The 23,786-nt window shown below is 32.5% G+C and overlaps 1 protein-coding gene across 1 annotated transcript; it reads right to left on the bottom strand.

Annotated features, from left to right (window-relative positions):
* Window positions 1-7,880: 7,880 nt before the first annotated feature.
* Window positions 7,881-8,342, bottom strand: LOC133296283 (S-protein homolog 2-like). The gene has a single exon (XM_061495233.1). It carries the CDS (start codon window positions 8,340-8,342, stop codon window positions 7,881-7,883), a length of 462 nt encoding a protein of 153 aa, XP_061351217.1.
* Window positions 8,343-23,786: the final 15,444 nt, after the last annotated feature.

The following is a 23,786-nucleotide window of genomic DNA, read 5'->3' as shown; positions in this document are numbered from 1 at the left end:
ACTTACATGTGCAATATAAGTTCTAAAAATAGTTCAACAATATAAGTTCCAAAATAATGCAATGCAACAAATAATCATGTCATGCGTGTCAATACTATTCTACTGATAAGAGAAATGTAAGAATACATCTTTTACCCACACATAATGCAAGACGCCACTTGCATCCACCCACAGTCTCACCATCTTGTATGACGCCACATACTCAGGTTTACCGTCAAAGTAGAAACAACACATACATATTATAAGCCATTGCACATATCAGCTCAAAAGCATTTCCAAGTATAAAAGCATGTAAACACCGCATGCATATAAATCATCCCTCCATGGGACATGGTGGAACCAACAATGGCAAAGCCGAGGACACGAAAACTTACCTCTTAAGCAATCAATCCAAGCCAAGTCCACACAAGCTCAAGGTCCACACACAGCAGAATCACAATCTGTTTTAGACCAACAATCATATCAATATTCATACTCTATAAGCATATGACATAAAGACCACCTTTTCTTTACGTTTTACGTCTTTAGGCTTCTCACAAAGTCTTAAGCCCTTAATCATTTAGATTCTGACTTAGATTAATTATCACAGAAGTCCCACTTCATCAAACTAGGGTCCACAAACCCATAACTCCATTCTATATGAACAGTACAATTACTATTCTCAAAAACCCAGAATATCTGGATCTATGTCGGGGCCATATCCGAATATCCATATCCGGATATCCGGATATCTCCAAGCCCATATCTGGATATCACTATCCGGATATTTCGCGACAGAATGCAGTTTCCGCATTTCGCGAGATATCACTCCCTAAGGTTCCATTTTTAAAACTGCAGTTGCAAATATTTACCAAAAATTATGATATTTTAATATGTTAAACTAGACATCACAAGCTTTCTAACGACATATTTTATGTCTCAATCAGAGTTGTATAACTCCGGTTATGATTTTCTCAAAGTGTCTGCTGCAAATTGAATTTTCAGCAACCAAGACGCGACTTCAAACTAACACTGAGATTAAATAACTTATCCAATTGCTACGAAATTTTACAGGGTTATATCCCTATGTGTTAGCTACATATAGGTCTAAACAGAATTCGATTTGGAGCTCTGTAGCTTAAGATATCGAATTTTTACCAAAACAGGTTCGTTGTTGTCCCAATATCCGGATATCATACCTGGATATGCTATATCCGGATATTTCACGACAGAGGCCAAAGATAGTAGCCTAGCACGAAAATATCCTTTTAAAATTCCATCTTAACCTAGATACATTTATCCCATCGACATAGCATGTATTTTAACACTTAGGTTCATCAACCAACATTCAAATTATCAAAATTCATAATTTTACATCTTCAATTCTTGTTATATTCATGAAAACACAAAGGGAAGTGTTGAGGCATATACCCATGAGCTTCAAAACAGAAAAAGGGGAGCTCTTGGAGCTCACCAACAACTCTACAAATCTGACTTCACAAGGTGCGCGAAAATACACTAAGAGCTTGGTCCTATCATCATCAAAATGACTTCTTGAAGCCTCCAATGGTAAGAGCAAGGCTCACATCCTCTCACTCAAGGTGGCATCAACAAACACCACCATACAGAGGTTACCGCTCAGCCAAAGAGCAACCCACACCCTCACAAGACACACTCATACAAAGCTATGGTGTTTTGGTGGAGAGAAAAGGAAGAAAGGTGATCACTTGGTGGGTTTCTATGCAAGTTCTAAGCTCCCAAGAGGAAGGAAATGGCTGAGGCAATCAGTACCCAAAAGAGATTCACGTAGCAAATGTAATATGACCTAGGGTTTTGGGTCTAAAGGCTATTTAAAGGTCCACTTAATTAATCACGCAGTATTAACACAAAAAGCTATGCTTATCATTTTAATCTCAAACTTGAGATTCTGAACCTACTCATTTTTTTAAGATTTATCATATTTTTATTTTATTTTTCGCAGCACTTTTTCGGTACGCGCTTTTCCATAGCTAGTATCAGTTCTGGCACCAGTTCTCATTATTTTGACCTGAAACTTATTTTACTAGTCCTATATAATATTCTAGGAATATCCATGCACTTATTATAATTTTCTGGGATACTTCATCTGTAACACCCTGTATGCATCCGGTTTGTTAACATGTCATCGTATTAAGCCACACTTAATTTAAAAATGCGGAATATATTTTTCATTTCAATTATGACGTCATTATACTTAGCCGAGTTGATTACTTAATCATTTTCTTAAAAACATCGCCTGTATGATATTGCAAGAGACCATTAACAGAAATACCTCATAATATAAATAACAGTGAGTATCTAAAATCACGGAGCTACAACACGTAGTCCGGACATAATCCTGATACATTATTACAACTCGAATCAGAAACAAGACATAGTCAAATCAATACGGCATGGACAACCCCCATGCTCACCAAATAAGACAACAAAGCCAACAACGTCTCAACAGCTACAACGTAATCATAAAGCTATCAGCGATATAGCAACAGACATAATCCAGCACCCAACATATAATCATAACAGCAATCATCTAACTCAGCTCCGGCCTCCTGCCGCTGGAGGTGTCAACCCCCGCATTACCTGAACCTGAAATGGTGCCCCAAACGTGGGGTAAGATCTCTAAAAAGAAATCTCAGTAAGATAAGGGGTCCTCAAGGATCTTCCACCCAAAGCTCACTTACATGTGCAATATAAGTTCTAAAACAGTTTAAACAATATATATATATAAGTTCCAAAATCAGTGTAACGTACAATTAACCATGTCATGTGTGTCAATATCATCTACTGGCCAGAGAAAATGCAGGAATACGTCTATTACGTACACATAGTGCAAGACGCTAATTGCATCCACCCCAGTCTCACCATCTTGTATGACGCTACATACTCAGGCTTACCGTCAAAGTGGAACAACACATGCATATTATAAGGCCCTTACACTTAACAGTTCAACAACATTCCAATCATCAAGGCATGAAAACACAGCATGCATATAAACCATTCCCCCATGGGGTATGGTGGAACCAAACAATGGCTAAACCGAGAACACGAAAGCTTACCTCGCAAGCTAACTATCTAAGCCAAGCTCACACTAGCTCAATGCCCACAAACAGCACAATCACAATCTGTTTATATCAGAAATGTCATCAATAACCATACTTTAAAGATTCATCTCATTATGACAATATTTCCTTTTTCGTTTACATCTTTTCTAGTTCATTATTATCAAGTATTAAGTCCCTCAATTAAAGGTATCACTGTTTTCCAACAGTAACACAAACTTCCTAGGCCATCATGCCCAAATGGGGACTTTCCCACGCATTAAAACTGGTTTCTGGTCATTTTCACAGGTGGTAATCGATTACCAAGGACATGGTAATCGATTACTGAAGTAGGTAACCGATTACCAAAAGCATGGTAATCGATTACTGAACTAGGTAACCGATTACCAACGTAAGGTAATCGATTAACATGCGGGCAGAACAGTTTTTTGCAGAATTTTCTGCATAAACCGAAGCAAAAATGGCTCCCAATGATCGAAGGTTCGATTTTGACCCAAAACAGATGTTCATTAACACTTATTAACCCTAGATTAACCACCCTAAGCTTGAATGATTAAAGTTATCTCATTTCATGACACAAACAAGCTATTTTCATGAAATTTCAAAGAGAATGTCAAACTCAGCAGAAAAGTAAGCTCTTGGAGCTCTCCAAACTGACCCAAAACTTAGGTTCAACAAAGCCACAAAAATGTATCACAAGGTTGGACCTTTCTCCATCAAAATGGCACCATGAAGCATAAAATGGCATGCAGATGGCTCCCACACCTCACAACCTCCAAGACAGCAGCTCCCTCACTCAACACAACACCCACAACTCAGAAATGGCTGGACTTTCACCCACCAAAGGCTAGAGCACACTCTTATAAGCAACTTTGGTGAAGGAACCAAGTGGAAAAGAGCTCTCTTGGTGCTTTAATGGAGGAGAGAAGATGGAAGAAGGGTGGCTGGTCACAAAACTCAGAAAACTCACGTAGAATAGATGGAGGCTAACCTAGGATCATGTGCCCAAGGGTATTTATAGGCGCGCTTAAGTTAATCGCGCACAATTAGCGTTAATAGCTACGCTTATTATTTTAATCTCAAACTTCATATTCTGAACCTAGCCATTTTTCTAGGATTTTTCATATTTTTATATTAATTTTTCGCAGCACTTTTTCGGTACGCGTTTTAACGCGACAGTATTAGTTCTGACACCAGTTCTCGTCATTTTGAGTTGAAACTTGTTTTACAAGTCCTACATATTATTCTAGGAATATTCATGCACTTATTATAATTTTCCGGGATACTTCATTGGTACGCATTTATACCGAGTAGCAGAACCGGTATCTGCACTTTTCGTTCAAAAAGCGACTTTCAGCATTATTACTCACTTACTATAATTATTGAAGTCTCATAATGATTTTTAGGGTCAATTATGGAATTATTTCTTAATTTCTCTTAATTCATTAATTAATTTCTTTAATTAACGGTGCGAGTTCTTACATCATCGGTACGCATTTATACCGAGTAGCAGAACCGGTATCTGCACTTTTCGTTAGAAAAACGACTTTCAGCATTATTACTCACTTACTATAATTATTAAAGCCTCATAATAATTATTAGGGTCAATTATGGAATTATTTCCTAATTTCTCTTAATTAATTAATTAACTTCCTTAATTAACTGTGTGGGTTCTTACAATAATAACCCTGAAATAAATTAAAATTACAAAAATACAATGATTTCTGCTCCAAAATAACATCATATTGGATTTCTGCATATAACTTATCTGCGATGACTGCAGAATAAGAGAACCTTTTATTTTTTACTTATGTGTCTTTTTTATTGAAAATGATAACTGAGTAAAAAAATTAAAATAACAGCTACAAATAAATGTATTGCAATTTATAAGGGGTATTTTTTCTATGAAGTGTCATCTTTTAATTGGAGAGACAAAGAAGGAAAATTAAACAAAAGGGTGGTAATTTGAATCCATAGCCATGCATGATGACCTGGCAAATTCCTCTATTCCCGTTGATTATATTACATGGCAGTTATGATAAAACAATAGTTAACTTGAATATATACATATAAATAATTAATTTATTAATTTTTTCTTTTTATTTAATGTAGGATAAATGTTTTCATGTTAGAAATATAAGAACAAATTTTACTTATTATCTGATCTTATCTTCTTTTAGTCAATTAAATTTACTTAGTTGAATAAACTGTCTGTCAAAATATGCGTTTCTAACTCTCTTTTTCTTTCATTTTGCCATCTTTTGCATTTGTGTTAATATAAAATTAATTCACAATAAAGATCTCATTTTTCATCACAAAAGAGATTAGTCTCTTTAAAATGGATGAGAACACTCCTAAGAACCCCCTCCCACCCAAAAAAAAAAAAATTGAATAATAAACTAGCATATTATTTTAGGAGTAGAGTTTAATTGACAATTTTTTTTTCCATATAATACTATGTCTTATCGGTAAGACTTTAATTAAAAGTGTCGTACCGATAAGACATAATATAGTTTATAAGAGTTTCTAAATACAAAATTTGTAAATATAATCTTCTTCTTATTTTATTAGATTATTCTTGAATCTCAAGACATACATTGAGAAAATAAACGAGTTACAATCTAAGAGTCTAGTGTTATTTCCTTCACTAAGTTGCCTCTCTCCTGGAAGTGTGATTTGTTCCACTCAAAACATGTACAAGACATTCCGCTAATCTTAGATGGTCCCGGTTAAAAAATTTCCCAAGAACATACATCAATGCAGTAGTCATCTCGAGATTGAACATAAATGTCAAAATAGTGAGAACCTGTTATCCAATTAAAGTTGCAAAAGTACAACGTATTCTTTAGAAAGAGAGAGGCACAAACTCGGAACTGTATGATTGTCCAACCAATAGTGTTTTAAACCCAAGGTCACGGGTCTTGTCTTTGCAATGAAGACCGAGCTGCATCGCATGTCATTTGTTGGTTATTTTAACGGTTACTTTGATAGGAAACGAGAAACTCTCACCATCCATGAACTTTAAAGCAATAAGTATGGTGAAAAAACATAAAGAATACGTAATTTTGGAGACGGAGGCCATCATTGCAGAGTGGGTTGATACAATAAGTGAAGGGAGATGAGTTTCTTTATATATATAACCCAACGTGATGAAATGCCAAGTCCATCCCTTCCCTCAATTACATTGTAATTATGGTCAATAATAAATGTCTTTGAATATATTAATATAGGGATTAATGTTTATCCAGAAAATAGAGGTAAGTTATATCTGCGGAGTATAAAACAACATCGTTTTGAAATGTTGATTCTGATACCTTATAGAGTTATCTCAAAGTTTAATAAATGTTAAAGTAGTGATTTGCTGTTATCCAATTAAAGTTGCAATAATACAGCTTATTCAATATGAAAGTAATCTGAAACTGGAAACTGTATGTTTGTCCAACCTGCAATACCCAAGATCATGATTCTTGTCTTTGCAATGAAGACCGAGCTGCATATTAGTTATTTTGTTGGAGATTATAACAGTCACTTTGGAAGTGAAAATTCCACTCTCACCAGTCTTGAACTTTGAAGCTAAAAGTATGGTTAAGAACATAGAGAGTGGTAACATAATTTTTGATACTGAAACCATAATAGCACAATGGTTTGATACAATAATTTCAGAAAAAATGAGGGTTAAAAGCATAGAGATTTCTTGTTATGTATAGATGGAGATGATGAAGTGTTAGATTCTTCCTTTCCCTCATTTACTCATAATTATGGGATTTAATCAGTGTCTTAAAAATAGTAACATAAAAATAGAATCATTTATTACTATTATTTTTTGTGTTTAATGTAATATTAAATATTTCCCGCTAATTAATTCAATTTATATAGGTGACAAAAGTCAAAATATGTATTTATGTCTCCCTTGTTTTTTTCATTTTTTTCTCACATTTGTATTTACTACAAAATTATTTCCTAATACATTTTTTTTTTAATCAAGAGGTTATATGTAGAATTGCAATGACTGACAAACGATGCAAACATTCACTACGTTGATTACATAATTAATGTATATATACTAAATTTATTTTATTTTTATTAATTGGTAAAAAATATAGAATTGCAATTCACATAAATAGATAAAAGATGCACACATGTAATTTGAATCTATAGCTGTACATGTTGACGTGGTTAAATATTCCTCTCTTCCCCTTGATTGCATATGACAGTTATGATAAAACAATAGTTAACCTGAATATATAAAGATAAATCATTAATTTATTAAAAAATTTGTTTTTATTTAATGCAACATTAGATGTTTTCAGGTTAGAAAGATAAGAACAAATATATTTTATTATCTGATATTATCTTCTTTTAGTCAATTAAATTTATTTTGTTGAATAACGTGTCAGTCAAAATATGCGTTTCTGTCTCTTCTTCTTTCTTTTTGCCCTCTCTGGCATTTGTGTTAAATATAAAATAATTTATAATAAAATATTATCTATTTGAAATGTTTATACAATGGATTAACAACCTCGGGATTAATAGTAAAAATCTCAACGTTCTTCGTCAAGAAAGAGATTAGTCTGGACCACTACTATTAATCTAATGATGTGGGGTGTGTGTTAAGTATATGTAGAATAATGTGTATAGTGTTGGATTTCCATTGTAATCCAAAAAATAACTAGTATCATCCAAATGGGTCGGAACACTCCTAATAACCCGCCATCCAAAAAAAAAAAAGTGAATAATAAACTAGCATATTGTTTTATTGGATTATTCTTAAATCTCAAGACGTACAATGAGAAAATAAACAAGTTACACTCCAAGAGTGTTATTCCCTTCATTAAGTTGCCTCCCACCTAGAAGTGATTTGTTCCACGCGTAACATTGACGAGTCTTTGCGTTAATCTGACATGGTCCCGTTTCAAAAATTTCCCAAGAACATAATTCCTCACAGTATTCATCTCGAAATTGATCATAAATGTCAAAATAGTGAGAATCTGTTATCCAATTAAAGCTGCAAAAGTACAGCTTATTCTTTCTGAAATTAATCGTAACCTGGAAACTGTATGATTGCCCAATCTGCAATGCTTGAAACCCAAGATCATGAGTCTTGTCTTTGCAATGAACACCGAGCTGCATATTAGTTAATTTGTTGGTGATTATAACTTTCACATTGTCAGTAAAAAATCCACTCTCACCAGCCTTGAACTTTGAAGCCAAAAGTATGGTTAAGAACATAGAGAGTGGTAACATAATTTCGGAGATGGAAACCATCATGGCACAATGGTTTGATAATAATTTCAGAGGAATTGATGGTTAAAAGCATAGAGAGATGGAGATGTTGTATAAATAGATTCTGAATAAGAAGTTAGAAAAATCATGTCTTTTCGTTTCGAATAGTCGCACCTCTTTTTTTTTTTTTTTTTTGGTACCCTAGTCGCACCTCTTTATTTGGTAACAGTTGCGTCTATCCAAAACAACAAATTAAGTAAAAAAGAAACTAGTTTATTTTACAATGTGTTTCTTTTAATTAAATATTAAATATTTCCCGCTAACTAAATACAAAAACATCAAATTTGTTTTACAATTCGCTACTTTTAATTTATTCAATTTATTTAGGTGACAAAAATCAAAATATGTCTTTATGTCTCCCTTGTTTGTTTTTATTTTTTCTCATATTTGTATTTACTATAAAATTATTTCTTAATAATTTTTTTTTAATCATGAGCTTATATTAAGAATTCCAATGGAAAAAGAAGCAAACATTCACTACGTTGACTACATAATTAATGTATATTAAGTTTAGTGTGTGTGTATAAATGTATATTACGTTGACTACATTCACTACGTTGACTAAATAATTTCAAAGCAAATGATGGTTAAAAGGATGGAGAGTTTCTTGTTATGTATAGATGTAGACTATGATGCACCGATGATAAGTGTCAAAAACACTATGTTTTAATGTGAAAAATAGTTCAAATAATAATTCATATGATTAAAAATATGGTGTTAATTAATAAAATTTGAAAGAATATGAAAATGTCAACAAATGGATAAGATTCTAATTTTTATTGTTGTTTCAGGTTGTTTTACACTAGAAGAACAAACTACTACTGACCTGATAAGGACGAGAAAACAGTTGGCATACGAGGAGTATCAAGAAAATCCAGAATTAAATAAATATATATAAAATTTATTAATGCTCGTTCCACTTCTCGCTTCAGCGAGAAAGTGAGCGAGCAAAACAACTAAGCTCGCCTTCTAGCGAGCACAATTTTGAGCAGCTCACCCTCCAACTAGCAACAACGAGCACAATAGCGAGCAAAGCAAGAGAGCTCGCCTTTCAGCTCCCCACTGCGAGCAAAATGGCGAAGAGCTCGCTCCGCTGCTCCCCATAGCAAGCACAGTAGTGAAGAGGAAGAAATTACTCGCTGAGCAGCTCGCTTCAGCGAGTGGCCCAAAAATAAAAGCCCACTTTTCAGCCTATAAATACAACGCGACGAAGCCTTCAGAATAACACATTCAGAAGACGGACGAAAGAAAGGCGAACACGGAGACGAAGGCAGAAGTTGAGGAGAAAGTCTGGAGCGATATTCCAGAGGAGGAGAAGGAGATCAAAGCTTCACCATTGATCGTCTTTAATCCAAGTTTTATCATGAACTCTGTTTATTTTAATTATTTAGTAATTCTGAATTTATGAACATGTTAGGGTAGTTTATTTATGTAGTTAGGATTATCGATCCGATGTGAATCCTATTTGTGGTTTGATTTAGTTTCTTTAATAAATTATTTCAGTATTTGTGTTTTACCTTGCATGAATTTTTATATCCTTGTATGAACTGATCACTCCTATAGGGATTTGAGGGTTAGGACTCGCAATAGACATATTGGGGTTTTAGTCTTGACAGGGGTAAAATACCAATTCTTGTATGACCTAGACATAGGCTTGCTTGAGTTGTAGACTTCATTATTCATCGCGTTTAATGCTTATTCTAAGAGGAATTAACTAAGACATTAGGATTCTAATTAGAGTAAAGGGTTAAAGTCACTAAGACATTAGGATTTAACCAAATAATTTTTAGAAGATGAATTGTTTGAAATATCTGAGGTAAATTATTATTGAAATTAATTTAAATTACTCTAGAAGGATCTGAGGTGAAATAATTCCTAACTGCAACTTTTGTTTCTGATATTCTAAATTCTCAATTCTTGCGTTCTTGATATTCTTGTTATTTACTGCAATTAATTTTAGTTTAAATTCAAAAATTATTCTCAACAATCAATTCGAGTTTTCCAAATTAAAGGGAATAGTTATAATAGTACTTGGCTCATTAATCCTCGTGGGACGATATTCTTATTTCACTACTTTATTACTTGAACGATCGGTATACTTGCCGTAATCGCAACAACCAACACTGACACGTGACACGGGACACGACACGGCACGACACTCCGACACGTTAATTCTAAAAAATGTCATATTTCAACACGTTGGGACATGTTTTGATATTAAATAAAATTTTTAATATATATAATATAATTTATATTTAATACATATAAAAGTCCATAATAAGTCGTATAACCAATCAAATATTTAAATTTTATAACATAAATAAAAATAAAAATAGAGTAAAGACCCAAATTGGTCCCTGACAAAAAACTCGGTGCCCAAATTAGTCTCTCACAAAAATAAATTCGTTAGATAGTCCCCAACAAAGTGAAACAGGACCCACGTTAGTCCTTCTATCAATCCAAAACTAAAGGTGTGAATGACGGTGATGATGTGTCTCGTTAAGTGCCAAATCTGAAGGCCACGTGGGTTGAGGAACGACGTCGTTTGGAGATAGTCATCCACGTTGGTCAGACTGAATCTCTTTCATCCAAGGAACGTCGTCATTTTTTTTTAGGGTTCAGCTTAAACCAGAAAGCATGGCATTGAATCGAAGATTGAAGGCATGAATTTGGGGAAAATTGATTGACGGTTTAGTGAAGGTGGGTGTATACTGTACGATTTAGGGTTGTTCTTAGTTTTTATGCTCCATTGTGTAAATGTGGGAGGCACAATGTTGTGTACACCTTTAGGACACTTAGAAACCCTAATAGATCATTTTTTGGGTGCCCCAACTTCAAGGTGAGGTTGATATTTTCATTCGTTCTTTTTCTAATGTCAATGTTATTAACTGTATAGTTGAATTTGGTTTAGGAAAAGAAACCACACTGTAACTTTTTTACATGGGTGGATGATGCTACATCTGATACCATGGATTTGGAAGATGATGCATGTGTGTAAGTGTGCTACGGTGTTTGCTGGATCCATTATTGTTGTGTTTCTAGTATGTATATATCTTGCAAGTAGGCTGGAGTGAAATAAAAAATGTTGTTCTGTTGAGATTTGATGGTGTAACGAATTGTTGTTCATGCAATGTATGTAGCATGGCTTATGTATATAAAGTTATCTTTATTGGCTCAAAATGTTGTATAAAGATGGAGATAAAAAAATGAATGGAAACAATGTATAAAGACTAAACTAAGAATATGATGTGTGAATTATGCAGAAGTTGATTGTGTTAGGCATGACTAGTATCAGCATGTACAAGGGGAAATGACATTGTTGTTGTGTTAATAGCAAATGATGTCACTGGTGTTAACAAAACTTTAGCAGGGACTAAAAAGGACCCCGATAAAAATGTTAGGGACCATATTGGTCCCCTTTGTTAAAAACCAAGGACTAAAACGGTCCTCAATAAAAAATGTGGAGGAATTATAAGGGAACTTAAAAAGCAGATTGGAGTTAAGTGCAGTTAAGCAACACATGACTCGTAAATGGACAAAGCAAACAGAATAAACATACCATTGTTGACAAAAACCAGAAAGTGTACCGGCATATACATGGTTTGGACCAACATTTAAAAATTGCAGCATACCAACACAGTCATGACAGTAAAGAAAGATAGTAACCAAACTGACATAATCTTCTATTCATTTCACAGCAATGACAAAGATTATCAGTGTAACAACTCCAAGCACTTCTGATATCAAAAGTTCCACTTTCAGAACTTATTCTTTCTCATCACCCAGCACAGACAAAGATTATCAGTGTAAAACCAACCCTTGCAGTATCAATGATTCTCATGGTTTTCTTCATCTAAACTCCGATTATTTCAATGAAGATTTTAAGTACCTGGAAACATTCAACCCTTCTCCTTCAGATATCAAATCTAGATGTTTAAGGACTAAAATTTGTAAGATATTTCGTTCCATGATATTAACTTATCACTAAATTATCATAGATATCAATATATTCAATGTATCATAGTAATTTCTTTGGTATTCATGAATCATGAGGCAGCTGAGAGAAAGCATCATTTTGAAAGAACAGACAAAGCACCGACTTTAGCTAGAAAAGACTCCATGATTTCTTCTCATAAACATGGGTCAGAGCCTTCACCTTCTTCTGCTAAAGTTGACAGAAACTCAATCATTACACAGGCCATGTCCCTTTCCATCACAAATCCTCCAAACCTTTCTTCTCTTTGCTCCATCTGCAAGAACAAGAAAAATATTTTCATAAATGCGCCAAGGAAGTTTACCTACAAAGAGATAGCAAATGCAACTGATGGATTTCCAGTTTGTAACTTCATGGCAAAGGGTGAATATGGTTGTGTATACAGAGGGGAATTTCCTGATGGAAAGGTCATCACAGTGAAGCAATATAAGAAACTGAAGGCATTTGCAGCATCAGAATTCATTTTGGAAGTTGAAACACTTAGCTAGGGGTGGCAATTCGTGTTCATGGGTCGGGTTCGGGTCAACCTGGTTCTGACACGAACACGAATAAGCTCAACCCGAACACGACACGATTAACAATTCGTGTTATAAAACTGAACCCGAACATGACCTGTTAATTAAACGGGTTGACAAGATACAACCCGAATTTGAGTACAACCTGTTTTTACACCACACAACACGACCCAACCCGACACGAACCGACTTTATTAGCATCCTCAACATTTGCATTTCGAACATCAACCTCCTGGTCCATCATTTCAGCGTTGTTATGTGATTCAAAATCCATCTACATGTACAAATAATAACAATAATATAGATAAGAAATTTATATAACAAATAAAACCCAAATAACTAACAACCAGCACAGCCATACGGTGGGCATAACAAAGGAATGTGATATATTATTTTATTTTTATTTTTATTTTAAAAAGAAAATTTTAAAATTGAAACCTGTGAAAACTGCATAACAATATACGGTGGGTTACTCACAAATTTTGAAAATTATAACTCTTGAATCCGTGAAACATGATCCATTGAATATATATATATATATATATATATATATATATATATATATATATATATATATTCAGTAAAGCAACGGAGGGTATAGATTTCATTCGCAGGAAGTCAGGAACAAAATATATATATATATATACAGTATATATATAAAACGACAAAAGTGAATAAAGCAAAAAAATGAAAGAAGACTTAATAAATTTGCGGACAGTATGCGTACCTTTTGGTTGAGGTGGAAGAAGGTTTGCAGACATATGAGAGATCGCCAACAGAGAGAAAGATCAGTAGCTGAGTGTTTGAACTTTGGAAGTGAGAGAGAAAAGGGTTGGGCCGCGGAGAGTGAAGAGAGAGAAGAGTTAAAACCCTAACATTTAGTTTTTATACCATGCCATAAAATTACCAGAACATCCTTATAATTTTGCGGGTCGGCAGGTTTGCGGGTTAACCTGTAACCCGACACGAATTTTTTCGTGTTGTTTTTCTTCAACCCGGACACGACCCATTTAATAAATGGGTTGACCCGAACACGAAAATTTCGTGTCGGGTTCGGGTTGGGTTGGCGGGTCGTGCCATAAATTGCCACCCCTACACTTAGCAGTGCACACCACAGGAATCTGCTTATGTTGGTGGGATACTGCTTTGACACAGAATGGTTTCTAATATACGAATTTGCTTGCAATGGTTCCTTAGACAAGCACCTGTACGGTAAGATTGAAATTGGTGTCAAAAGATAAAAGTACAAAATAAAAGTAGGCACTGCAAGAGGCTTGAGATACCTCCATGAAGATTGCCGAGTGGGTTGCATTGTACATAGAGACTTGAGGCCTAGCAACATTCTCCTCACTCATGACTTCGAGCCAATGGTCTGTATAGATTAAAGTTTATTTCTTTTTTATGTTTTCATTTTATATAAAATGTTGAGCATCTGAAATCAGCTTGAGTATTAATTCAGTGGAGATTAGATGATCCTAAAAATTAATTGTCATTTCATAGAGATTGGAGATTTTGGTCTTGCAAGATGGCAACTTAATGCTTAACCAGCTGAGGAGACACATCTAATTGGTACATTTGGGTAAGAGCAACCTGTTACTCCATCTAAGTACAAGATTTTCAGTCCATGCACTTATTTACAGCAATATATTACTATTATAATAATTTGTGCATTATACTTATGTAGTTACTTGGCTCCTGAATACATACAAACCGGCCAAGTCTCAGAGAAAGCTGATGTATATGCATTTGGAGTTATTCTATTGGAGCTTTTAAGTGGCTTTGGAGCCATAGAGTTCTCAAGGAAAACAATCTTTATCAGAATGGGTGAGTTTCCTGTTCTAAAGAAAAAAGACAAAAGGGTTAGACAAGGGTATTTACAATTTAACTCAAAATAAAGATCACAAGTTAGCATAACGTTAGCTTGGCCTTGAATGTTGCAGGGTAGTACAATGATTGAGAAGAAAAAAACAAACGAGTTAATAGATTCTAGATTGAATAATAACTATGTCGAAAAAGGAATGGAGTGCATGATGCATGCTGCTTTTTTATGTACCTCACCTCTTCCAGAACAGCGACCAAGGATGTCCCAGGTTCTAAATTCTTCACCAAATTTTACCATATACTTTTAGACTGATTGCATCTTGAAAATTCTCCTAACTGATCTTCGTAAATGTTTAACCGCAACTATTTATTAGGTTTTTTTTATTTAATGTACATGTATTGAATATACTAGAAGGAGATTCACCCATTGACGGAGCTTATTTTTATCAAAGCTCAAAAATATTTAACAATGTGTTAGTTGGATCAATCAAATGCAATCAGTCACACAAAACCCAAGTTCTCTTAGTCTTCCACCGGTTCCCTTCGATGTTGAAGAAGTTCGTAGTAATAAAGACGCGCGACAGTTTTTACTCCATGGTGTTCTTCCTTGTCAACAATGGAGCGTCCAAGTTAGAAGAGAGAGAAATGGTAAAGTGTCCAACTGTCAGGTGAGGGGCAATTTTGGGTTTAACAAAAAAACTGGTCTGTCCAACGTGGATGATGACAATCTCCAAACGACGTCGTTCCTCAACCCACGTGGCCTTCAGATTTGGCACTTAACGTGACACATCATCACCGTCAGTTTTGGATTGACAAAAGGACTAACGTGAATTCTGTTTCATTTTGTTGGGGACTATCTAACGAATTTATTTTTGTGAGGGACTAATTTGGACCCCAAATTTTTTGTCAGGGACCAATTTGGGTCTTTACTTATAAAAATAATTTTTCGTACTTAGTTAATTTTTCATGTCAAATTTCATAATAATAAAAAATTAATTTATAATTTTTTTTTATATTTAGTTAATAAAATAAAATTAAGATTAAAATAAAAAATGTGTCCGAGCATTGACCGCGTGTCCAAAAAGCGTGTCGGAACGTGTCAGAGAGTTGACCGCGTGTCGGAGCATGTCGGAATGTGTCCGTGTCGGGCACGTGTCCAATACGAAAATTTTAAAAATTCGCAAATTGTATGAATAAAAAGTTCATGTCTTTTCGTTTCGAATAGTCGCACCTCTTCGTTTGTGAATATATAGTTGCACCTCTGAACATTCATGTCTATCCAATTGCGAATAGTTGTGTCTCTTCATTTTCGAATAGTCATGCCTTTTTGTTGTGTGATCATTCATCTCTATAAATACCAGTATTCTGTAAATTCAAACTAGAAGATTTTTTGACTTCTTACTAAAAGGCTGTTAAAATTAACCCTCACATGCTACCTTGATATAGTTCGTTGTGTATGCCGATGTTATAATCTCACAGTTATCTCGAAGTGATCTGCTGTTATCCTATTAAAGCTACAATAATACAGTTTATTGATTATGAAAGTAATCTGAAACTGGAAACTGTATGTTTCTCCAACCTGCCATTCTTGAAACCCAAGAGGCCAAGATCATGATTCTTGTCATCGCAATGTAAGACCGAGCTGCATATTAATTAGTTATTTGTTGGTGATTATAACAGTCACTTTGGAAGTAAAATTTCCACTCTCACCAGTCACCAGCCATGAACATTGAAGCCAAAAGTTTGGTTAAGAACATAGAGTGGTAACATAATTTTGGATACCGAAACCATCATGGCCCAATGTTTTGATACAATAATTTCAGAGCAAATGATGGTTAAAAGCAATAGAGTTTCTTCTTATGTATAGATGGAGATGATGAAGCCTTACGTTCTTCCCTTCCTCACAATAAGTGTCTTGAATATATTAATACAAAAACATATTAATGTAAAAAAGAATCATTTATTACAATTCTTTTATTTTATTGACTGTAATATTAAATGTTTCTTACTAATTAAGTAAAAAAACAACAAGTTTATTTTACAATGTGTTTCTTTTAATTAAATATTAAATATTTCCCGCTAACTAAATAGAAAAATAACAAATTTGTTTTACAACGCGTTACTTTTAATTTATTCAATTTATTTAGATGACAAAAATCAAAATATGTCTTTATGTCTCCCTTGTTTGTTTTTATTTTTTTCTCATATTAATTTGTATTTATTATAAAATTATTTCATAAAAAATATTTTTTTTATTCAAGAGCTTATATGTAGAATTGCAATGGCAAAAGATGCAAACATTCACTAGGTTGATTACATAATTAATGTATGAGAAAATGGTGTGTCATTTTAAATGACACAAGTTTGTTATTTCATAAATTGAACGAGGTGAGATCCATTGAAAAAAATAAAGAAAAAAATTAAAGATGTGGGATTAGTAAAGTTATTGATAATATATATATATATATATATATATATATATATATATATATATATATATATATATATATATATTTGAAATTCACATAAATAGACAAAATATGAACAAATTTATTTTCGTTGATTATATAATTAAGAGTAAATACCCTTTTTGGTCCTCAGCAAATTTTACGATGCCCGTTTTAGTCCCTAGCAAATAAAAAGGCCCATCGTGGTCCCTAAGAAATTCAAAAAGGACCCATTTTAGTCCTTTTAGGGACTAATATGGATCTTTTTTGAATTTGTGAGGGACCACGATTTCAACTAAATGAGTCCATTTTGAATTTCTTAGGGACCACAATGGGGCTTTTTATTTGCTAGGGACTAAAACAGGCATCGTGAAATTTGCTGAGGACCAAAAATGATATTTACTCTATAATTAATGTATATTAAGTTTGTCATATTTGTATGTATTGATAGTCAACTTGCAATTTATAACTAAACAAGGACTATCATTGGTTTTCATTCATATTATTTTAATTTATTTATTTGAAATAAATGTGATAAATTCTTATTTGTATTTAAAATCTTACTTCGTTTTACCTATTATAATTGTAATTTTCTAGTTCCTTTATTTTTATTATTTTATTCTATAGTTAATCTTAATAAAAGAGAACAGAAGGTTTACCAAAAAAAGAGAAAAAAAATAAAATTAATTTTTCATAAAATTTTATTTATCAAATAATATTTTATTATATTTTAATTATTTTAAAGTTGATGAGTTTATCGTCGAATGAATCAAAATATTTATTTATTTATTTTTTGCTTCTGTGTCCTTTTTATTGAAAATGATAACTCAGTAAACAAAATTTTCTATGAAGTGTAATCTTTTAATTGGATAGACAAAGAAGGAAAATTAAACAAAAGGTAGGTAATTTGAATCTATAGCCATGCATGATGACGTGGCAAATTCCTCTATTCCCGTTGATTACATGACAGTTATGATAAAACAATTAATTTATTAAATTTTTTTCTTTTTATTTAAACATAATGTTTTCATTTTAGAAGGATAAGAACAACTTTTACTTAGTATATGATATATTCATAAAAACTTTTATTTAAACAAAATCTTCTTTTAGCGAATTAAATGGGATAGGTTATTCTACCTACCATTTGTTCTGTCTACTTTTACCTACTACAAGGGGAGAAAGTGGGCTAGGCTGGGCCAAACTTTGCCCCGAAAAGCCCAAGCCTATGTCAAAAAAATTCAACTTGACCTGACTCAAGCCTAGTAAGAGTCTAACTGTTAGCCTGACTTGGCCTGTTTATAAAAAAACAAATGTTCTAGCCTAACCCGTTAACCTGTTAATTTTTAACTTTCAAGCAGAACCATGAATCAACTTCACAAAATATTCAAATTCTGTTGCTAAACCAAAATCACAATTCAACGTCCAAACATGAATCACAACAAAACTCATCACAATCTGCATTAAAGTCACTTTCAAAAGCAAAATGCTCAAATTAAATAACATATATTTCATCAGATCTAACCAACAAATCCATAATAGGTAAATTAAAATAACTACCAACAAACACATCATGATACTTGTAGTAAGTATAACCTCTTCCAAAAACCTTTTAATATATTCATATACACAATTTAACATGTTAAGATGTTGGTTCCTCCTATATAAAAAATAAAGTCAGATTTCTATTAAAATATAATCGAATATAATTAAGTTATAAACAATTGCAATTGATTAAACTTATTTATATATATATAGAGCTTATCGTTTCTCAAGCTGCTTGAGATAATTTGATCTCCGGCTACTAAATCATAACTGTACAAAGATGGATCAATGGTGATGAAGAAAGAGAGAGAAAAAAGAAATCATAATCATTCAAAGGTGAATCAATTAATATAAGGAAATAAATAAATAAAACGACACAATTTTGAGGTAACCGGAGATAAACTTATCTCAAGCTGCTTGAAAAATGTTTTTCTCACATATATATATATATATATATATATATATATATATATATATATATATATATATATATATATAAATTTTCAAAACATTCTTATTCTATTTTATTTTATTTAAAATAAAATGTACAATATAGGCCGCCATGTAGGCTTATATGCCATGCCTTGTTAAAGTGGGCTTACGGCCTATTTATTAAACAAGTTTTTTCAAGGCCCAAGCCCGGCTTATTTTACGAAATATACTAGGTCAGGTCTAGCCTGATGTACCGTAGGCCCTTGTAGGCTGGCCTGACCCAGTTTCACCCCTACCTACCACTCTCCAATATCGTTAGATCAAAATATTAACTAACATTTATCTTTCTTTCTCTTCTTGAGATTCTGATCTAATGATATTGGAGAATGATAGGCAAAAGTAAACAGAAAAAATAATAGGTAGAATAACCTATCCTCAATTAAATTTACTTAGTTGAATAAAGTGTATGTCAAAATATGCGTTCCTAACTCTCTTTTTATTTCATTTTGCCCTCTTTTGCATTTGTGTTAAATATAAAATTAATTTACAATAAAAATCTCATTTTTCATCACAGAAGATATTAGTCTCTTTAAAATGGCCCCCCCACCCCACCCCCCAAAAAAAAGTGAATAATAAACTAGCATATTATTTTATGAGGAGAGTTTAATAGACAATTTTTTTTTTACACGTAATACTATGTCTTATCGGTAAGACTTTAATTAAGAGTGTCTTACCGGTAAGACATAATATAGTTTGTAACAGTTTTTAAATAAAAAATTTGTAAATATAAACTTTTCTTTATTTTATTAGATTATTCTAGAATCTCAAGACGTATATACAATGAGAAAATAAACAAGTTACACTGTAAGAGTGTTATTTCCCTCACTAAGTTGCCTCTCTCCTGGAAGTGATTTGTTCCACTCAAAACATGTACAAGACATTCCGCTATTCTTACATGGTCCCGTTTCAAAAATTTCCCAAGAACATATATCAATGCAGTAGTCATCTCGAGATTGAACATAAAAAATTCCGTTCTTTAGAAAGAGAGAGAAAAGATTGTAGTGGTCGTCGTGTGCTACTTCCATTGAGAAATTGACACTTATATAAAAAATTCTTTTTAGTCTTTTTTTTCTAATTAGTTATCACATTTTTATTAGTTTGGACCACTTAAAATTTTATACTCCCAAGTACCAAAACTTTTGTCGAATGAGAGAGGCACAAACTCAGAAGGGTATGATTGTCCTTCCAATAGTGTTTTAAACCCAAGGTCTCGACTCTCGGGTCTTTTCTTTGCAATGAAGACCGAGCTGCATCGCATGTCATTTGTTGGTTATTTTACTTTGATAGGAAACGAGAAACTCTCACCATCCATGAACATTAAAGCTAAGTATGGTGAAAAACATAAAGAATACGTAATTTTGGAGACGGAGGCCATCATTGCAGAGTGGGTTGATACAATAAGTGAAAGGAGATGAGTTTCTGTGTCTTGAAAACAATAATTTTAAAACAGATGATTAAAAACATAGAGTGTTTCTTGATATATATAACCCAACGTGATGAAATGCCAAGTTCATCCCTTCCCCCGATTACATTGTAATTATGGTCAATAATAAATGTCTTTGAATATATTAATATAGGCCGGATTAATGTTTCTCCGGCAAATGGAGACAATTTATCTCGAGTATAAAACGACATCATTTTCAAATAAGAAAAATGTATTTTTGTAATTCTAATTTATTGATTATATTAGTTTTTTTTATTATAATTTTTTATATTTTCAACTTTAAAATAAGGTCATTTTGTACTCGTCAAAGGTAACTTATCTCAATTCACTAAACAAACATTAAATTCATTTGATCTCAATTCTAACATTAAACTCATTAATATAAATAAATAAGAGGAGTGATCTTTTTACTAAGAGTAACTAGTTTATTTGAAAAAGAGTAACTAGTTTGATTCCATGTTTCAGCTGTTAATCTCAATCTCTAATGGTTGTAATTTATTTGAAATATATAACTCTCAATAAACTATAATTATTAGATGGACGGAAATTTGTAGCTCAAATGGATGTAAGATTTTTTAATCTTACACTAAAATTAAAAGATCCCTGCTCAATAAAAAATCATTTGCTACAATTTATTTTTGTCTAATGTAATATCTGTAACCATGGTTATTAAAATCGTGAGAAAAATCGTTGGATCATTTGATATTACGATATTTTTTCTTCTACCGATCTAAATCGCATATGGAATCGCTTTTCACTCAAATGGGTAAAGGCGTTAAATCGGTGGAATCATCGTTTGATTCTGCAGTTCCAACGATTTAGAAAAAAAAAACCAGATAATGAGAGAGAAAGAGAAGTGGAAAGATGTCTGCCATTGGAGGTAGGGGTAGCTGTCGTCAGAGACCAGATCCACAAAGAAGACAACCACTTGCTAACTAATTTAGTGATTGAAAGAGAGAAACAAAGAAATAAAGAATCGGAGGGAGAAGAAAGAAAATAGCTTAAAGACAGAGAAAGCATCTTGCAGAAACTAGCGAGAAATACAGCCAAAGAGAAGAGAAATAGTATCGTACAACACGTCCACTTATCCATTGTGTCAAATTTTATCTTTGCAATCTTTTTTTAACTTATTCAAACGAGGAGTTACAACCTTTTTTTACAACTTCTTACAATCATATCTTAACACCGTGACTTCTATCAATCAATGATTATTTTTTATTGTGAATTAATAATTAACTAATGATTTTAATTTGTGAAAATCATAACCGTTGATTGGCAAAAATCAACGGTGTTAAGATATGATTATAAGAGGTTGTAAAAAAAGGTTGTAAGTATAACCTACCTCTATTCAAATTTATAAATTTTTACTTAAATTTTTATTTTTCATTTATTTAAATTAGCAGATATCATTCAAATTTATAAAATATATTTCTTTCAATTTTTTATTTCACATGCTCATGAGAGCAAATATTATTGAACGAAAATGTTAAATGATTAAATTACTGTTTTAAAACTTTACATTGCATTTTTTTTATTTCACAGTATTTGGTATTTAAAAATAGAAAACTTATAGATAACGTTCAAGATACATATCTCAATCTTATTATTATTGGAAAAAAAATAGTTATAATGAGAACATGGATTTATGTTTTTTCTGTTACAATAACAATTATAATATATTATTATTATGACAATTGAGTTTTGATAAATATTACAAGGGTTTTATAATTTTCATTTAACATGAGAATTTGAATTTTTCTACACACCCTTCGATTTTCGTGCCAACGTGGGTCCTACATATAATTTTTTTCTAACATATGGGTCCCACATGTTTTTTGTCTCTACAACATGAGAATTCAATTCTCATGTTGCATGAGAAATATAAAACCCATATTACAAAGACTTTAAGTTTCATTATATATATATATATATATATATATATATATATATATACATGAATATTTTTTATTTTAGATAATAGGATCGATCTTACGATCCGTGTCGATCGTACGATTTACGATTTTTTTACTCCCTTTCGATCTTAAGTAAGATCTCGATTTTAACAACCTTGTCTGTAACACTCGGTTAATTACACCCTATAGCGCAATATTTTCTTCCTAGGGTTATAAATGTGGGGCAAGCACCCAAGGGCGGACCGAGGGAGGGGCTAGGGTGGGCGGCCCCCCCTCCCCCAAAAAAAAATTTGAAGAACTTTTTTTAACATAAGTATAATGCAAGAAACTTCCATTTTCCCTCTCCATTAATGTGAAGTAGTTTTCTCCCACATAGAATTTATAAAAGCTTCTTTATATTCTCAGGTCCTATATCTATTGAAACTTCTCTAACTCTTAATGTATTTTTCTCCCTCAACGAAAGTTAACGAAATGAACATAACAATAACAAAGAGTGCAGTTCAAATTCTTGTTGGCGCAGACTCGGTGGTAACAGTTAGCATATGGAATTAGTTTTAAATTATGGGAAAAGATCTGTCTACATTTTTTTTTTTTTTTTTTTACAAATTACTCTAAGAGCCTGTTTGAAATCCTCTTATTTTTAAGTTAGAAGCTACTTATAAGCTAAAGCTAAAAAAAGAGCTTAAAGAAAAGTTAAAAACTGTTTGGTAATTACAAAAAAAATTAATTTAAAAGTTACTTAAAAACACATATTTTAAGAAAATTATCTCTATATCTATCTTTATAACTCTTCATTTAAAAAAACACATAATTCAAGAAAATCAGATAAGAGCTTAAAAAAAATTTCCTCCCAGGAACTTTTAGCTTTCGACATTTTTCTTCATTATAAAAAGAAAAGAGTTTTTCGTTATAAGAACTTTTCTCAAAACATGTCTGGCTTAGTTTATGCTTACAAGTAGCTTCTAACTTAAAAAATAGAGAATTCAAACAGGCACAAATATTTAATTATTCGTATTTTGGCCTTCCATATATTATATTTGAAGAGAGAACAAATGTTTAATTTTTAGCCCCCACAAAAAAAAAATTTGGGTCCGCCACTGCAAGCTCCCCAAGACAAAATACGAATTCGAACAAATGATTCATCACTTCTAGATTAAAAACAAAACGGGCATATAAACATAATATGTATCAAAGCAATCCATGAAATATTATTCGATTATTCTTGAATCTGAAGAAGTACAATAGGAAAATAAACAAG

Source organism: Gastrolobium bilobum, unplaced genomic scaffold (genome assembly GCF_033153095.1).
Source record: "Gastrolobium bilobum isolate Gb01-03AN ecotype WA unplaced genomic scaffold, APGP_CSIRO_Gbil_v1 utg50654, whole genome shotgun sequence".
NCBI lineage: Eukaryota > Viridiplantae > Streptophyta > Magnoliopsida > Fabales > Fabaceae > Gastrolobium > Gastrolobium bilobum.
The sequence above is the reverse complement of the archived record's forward strand: the minus strand, read 5'-3'. Positions and strand labels throughout refer to the sequence as shown.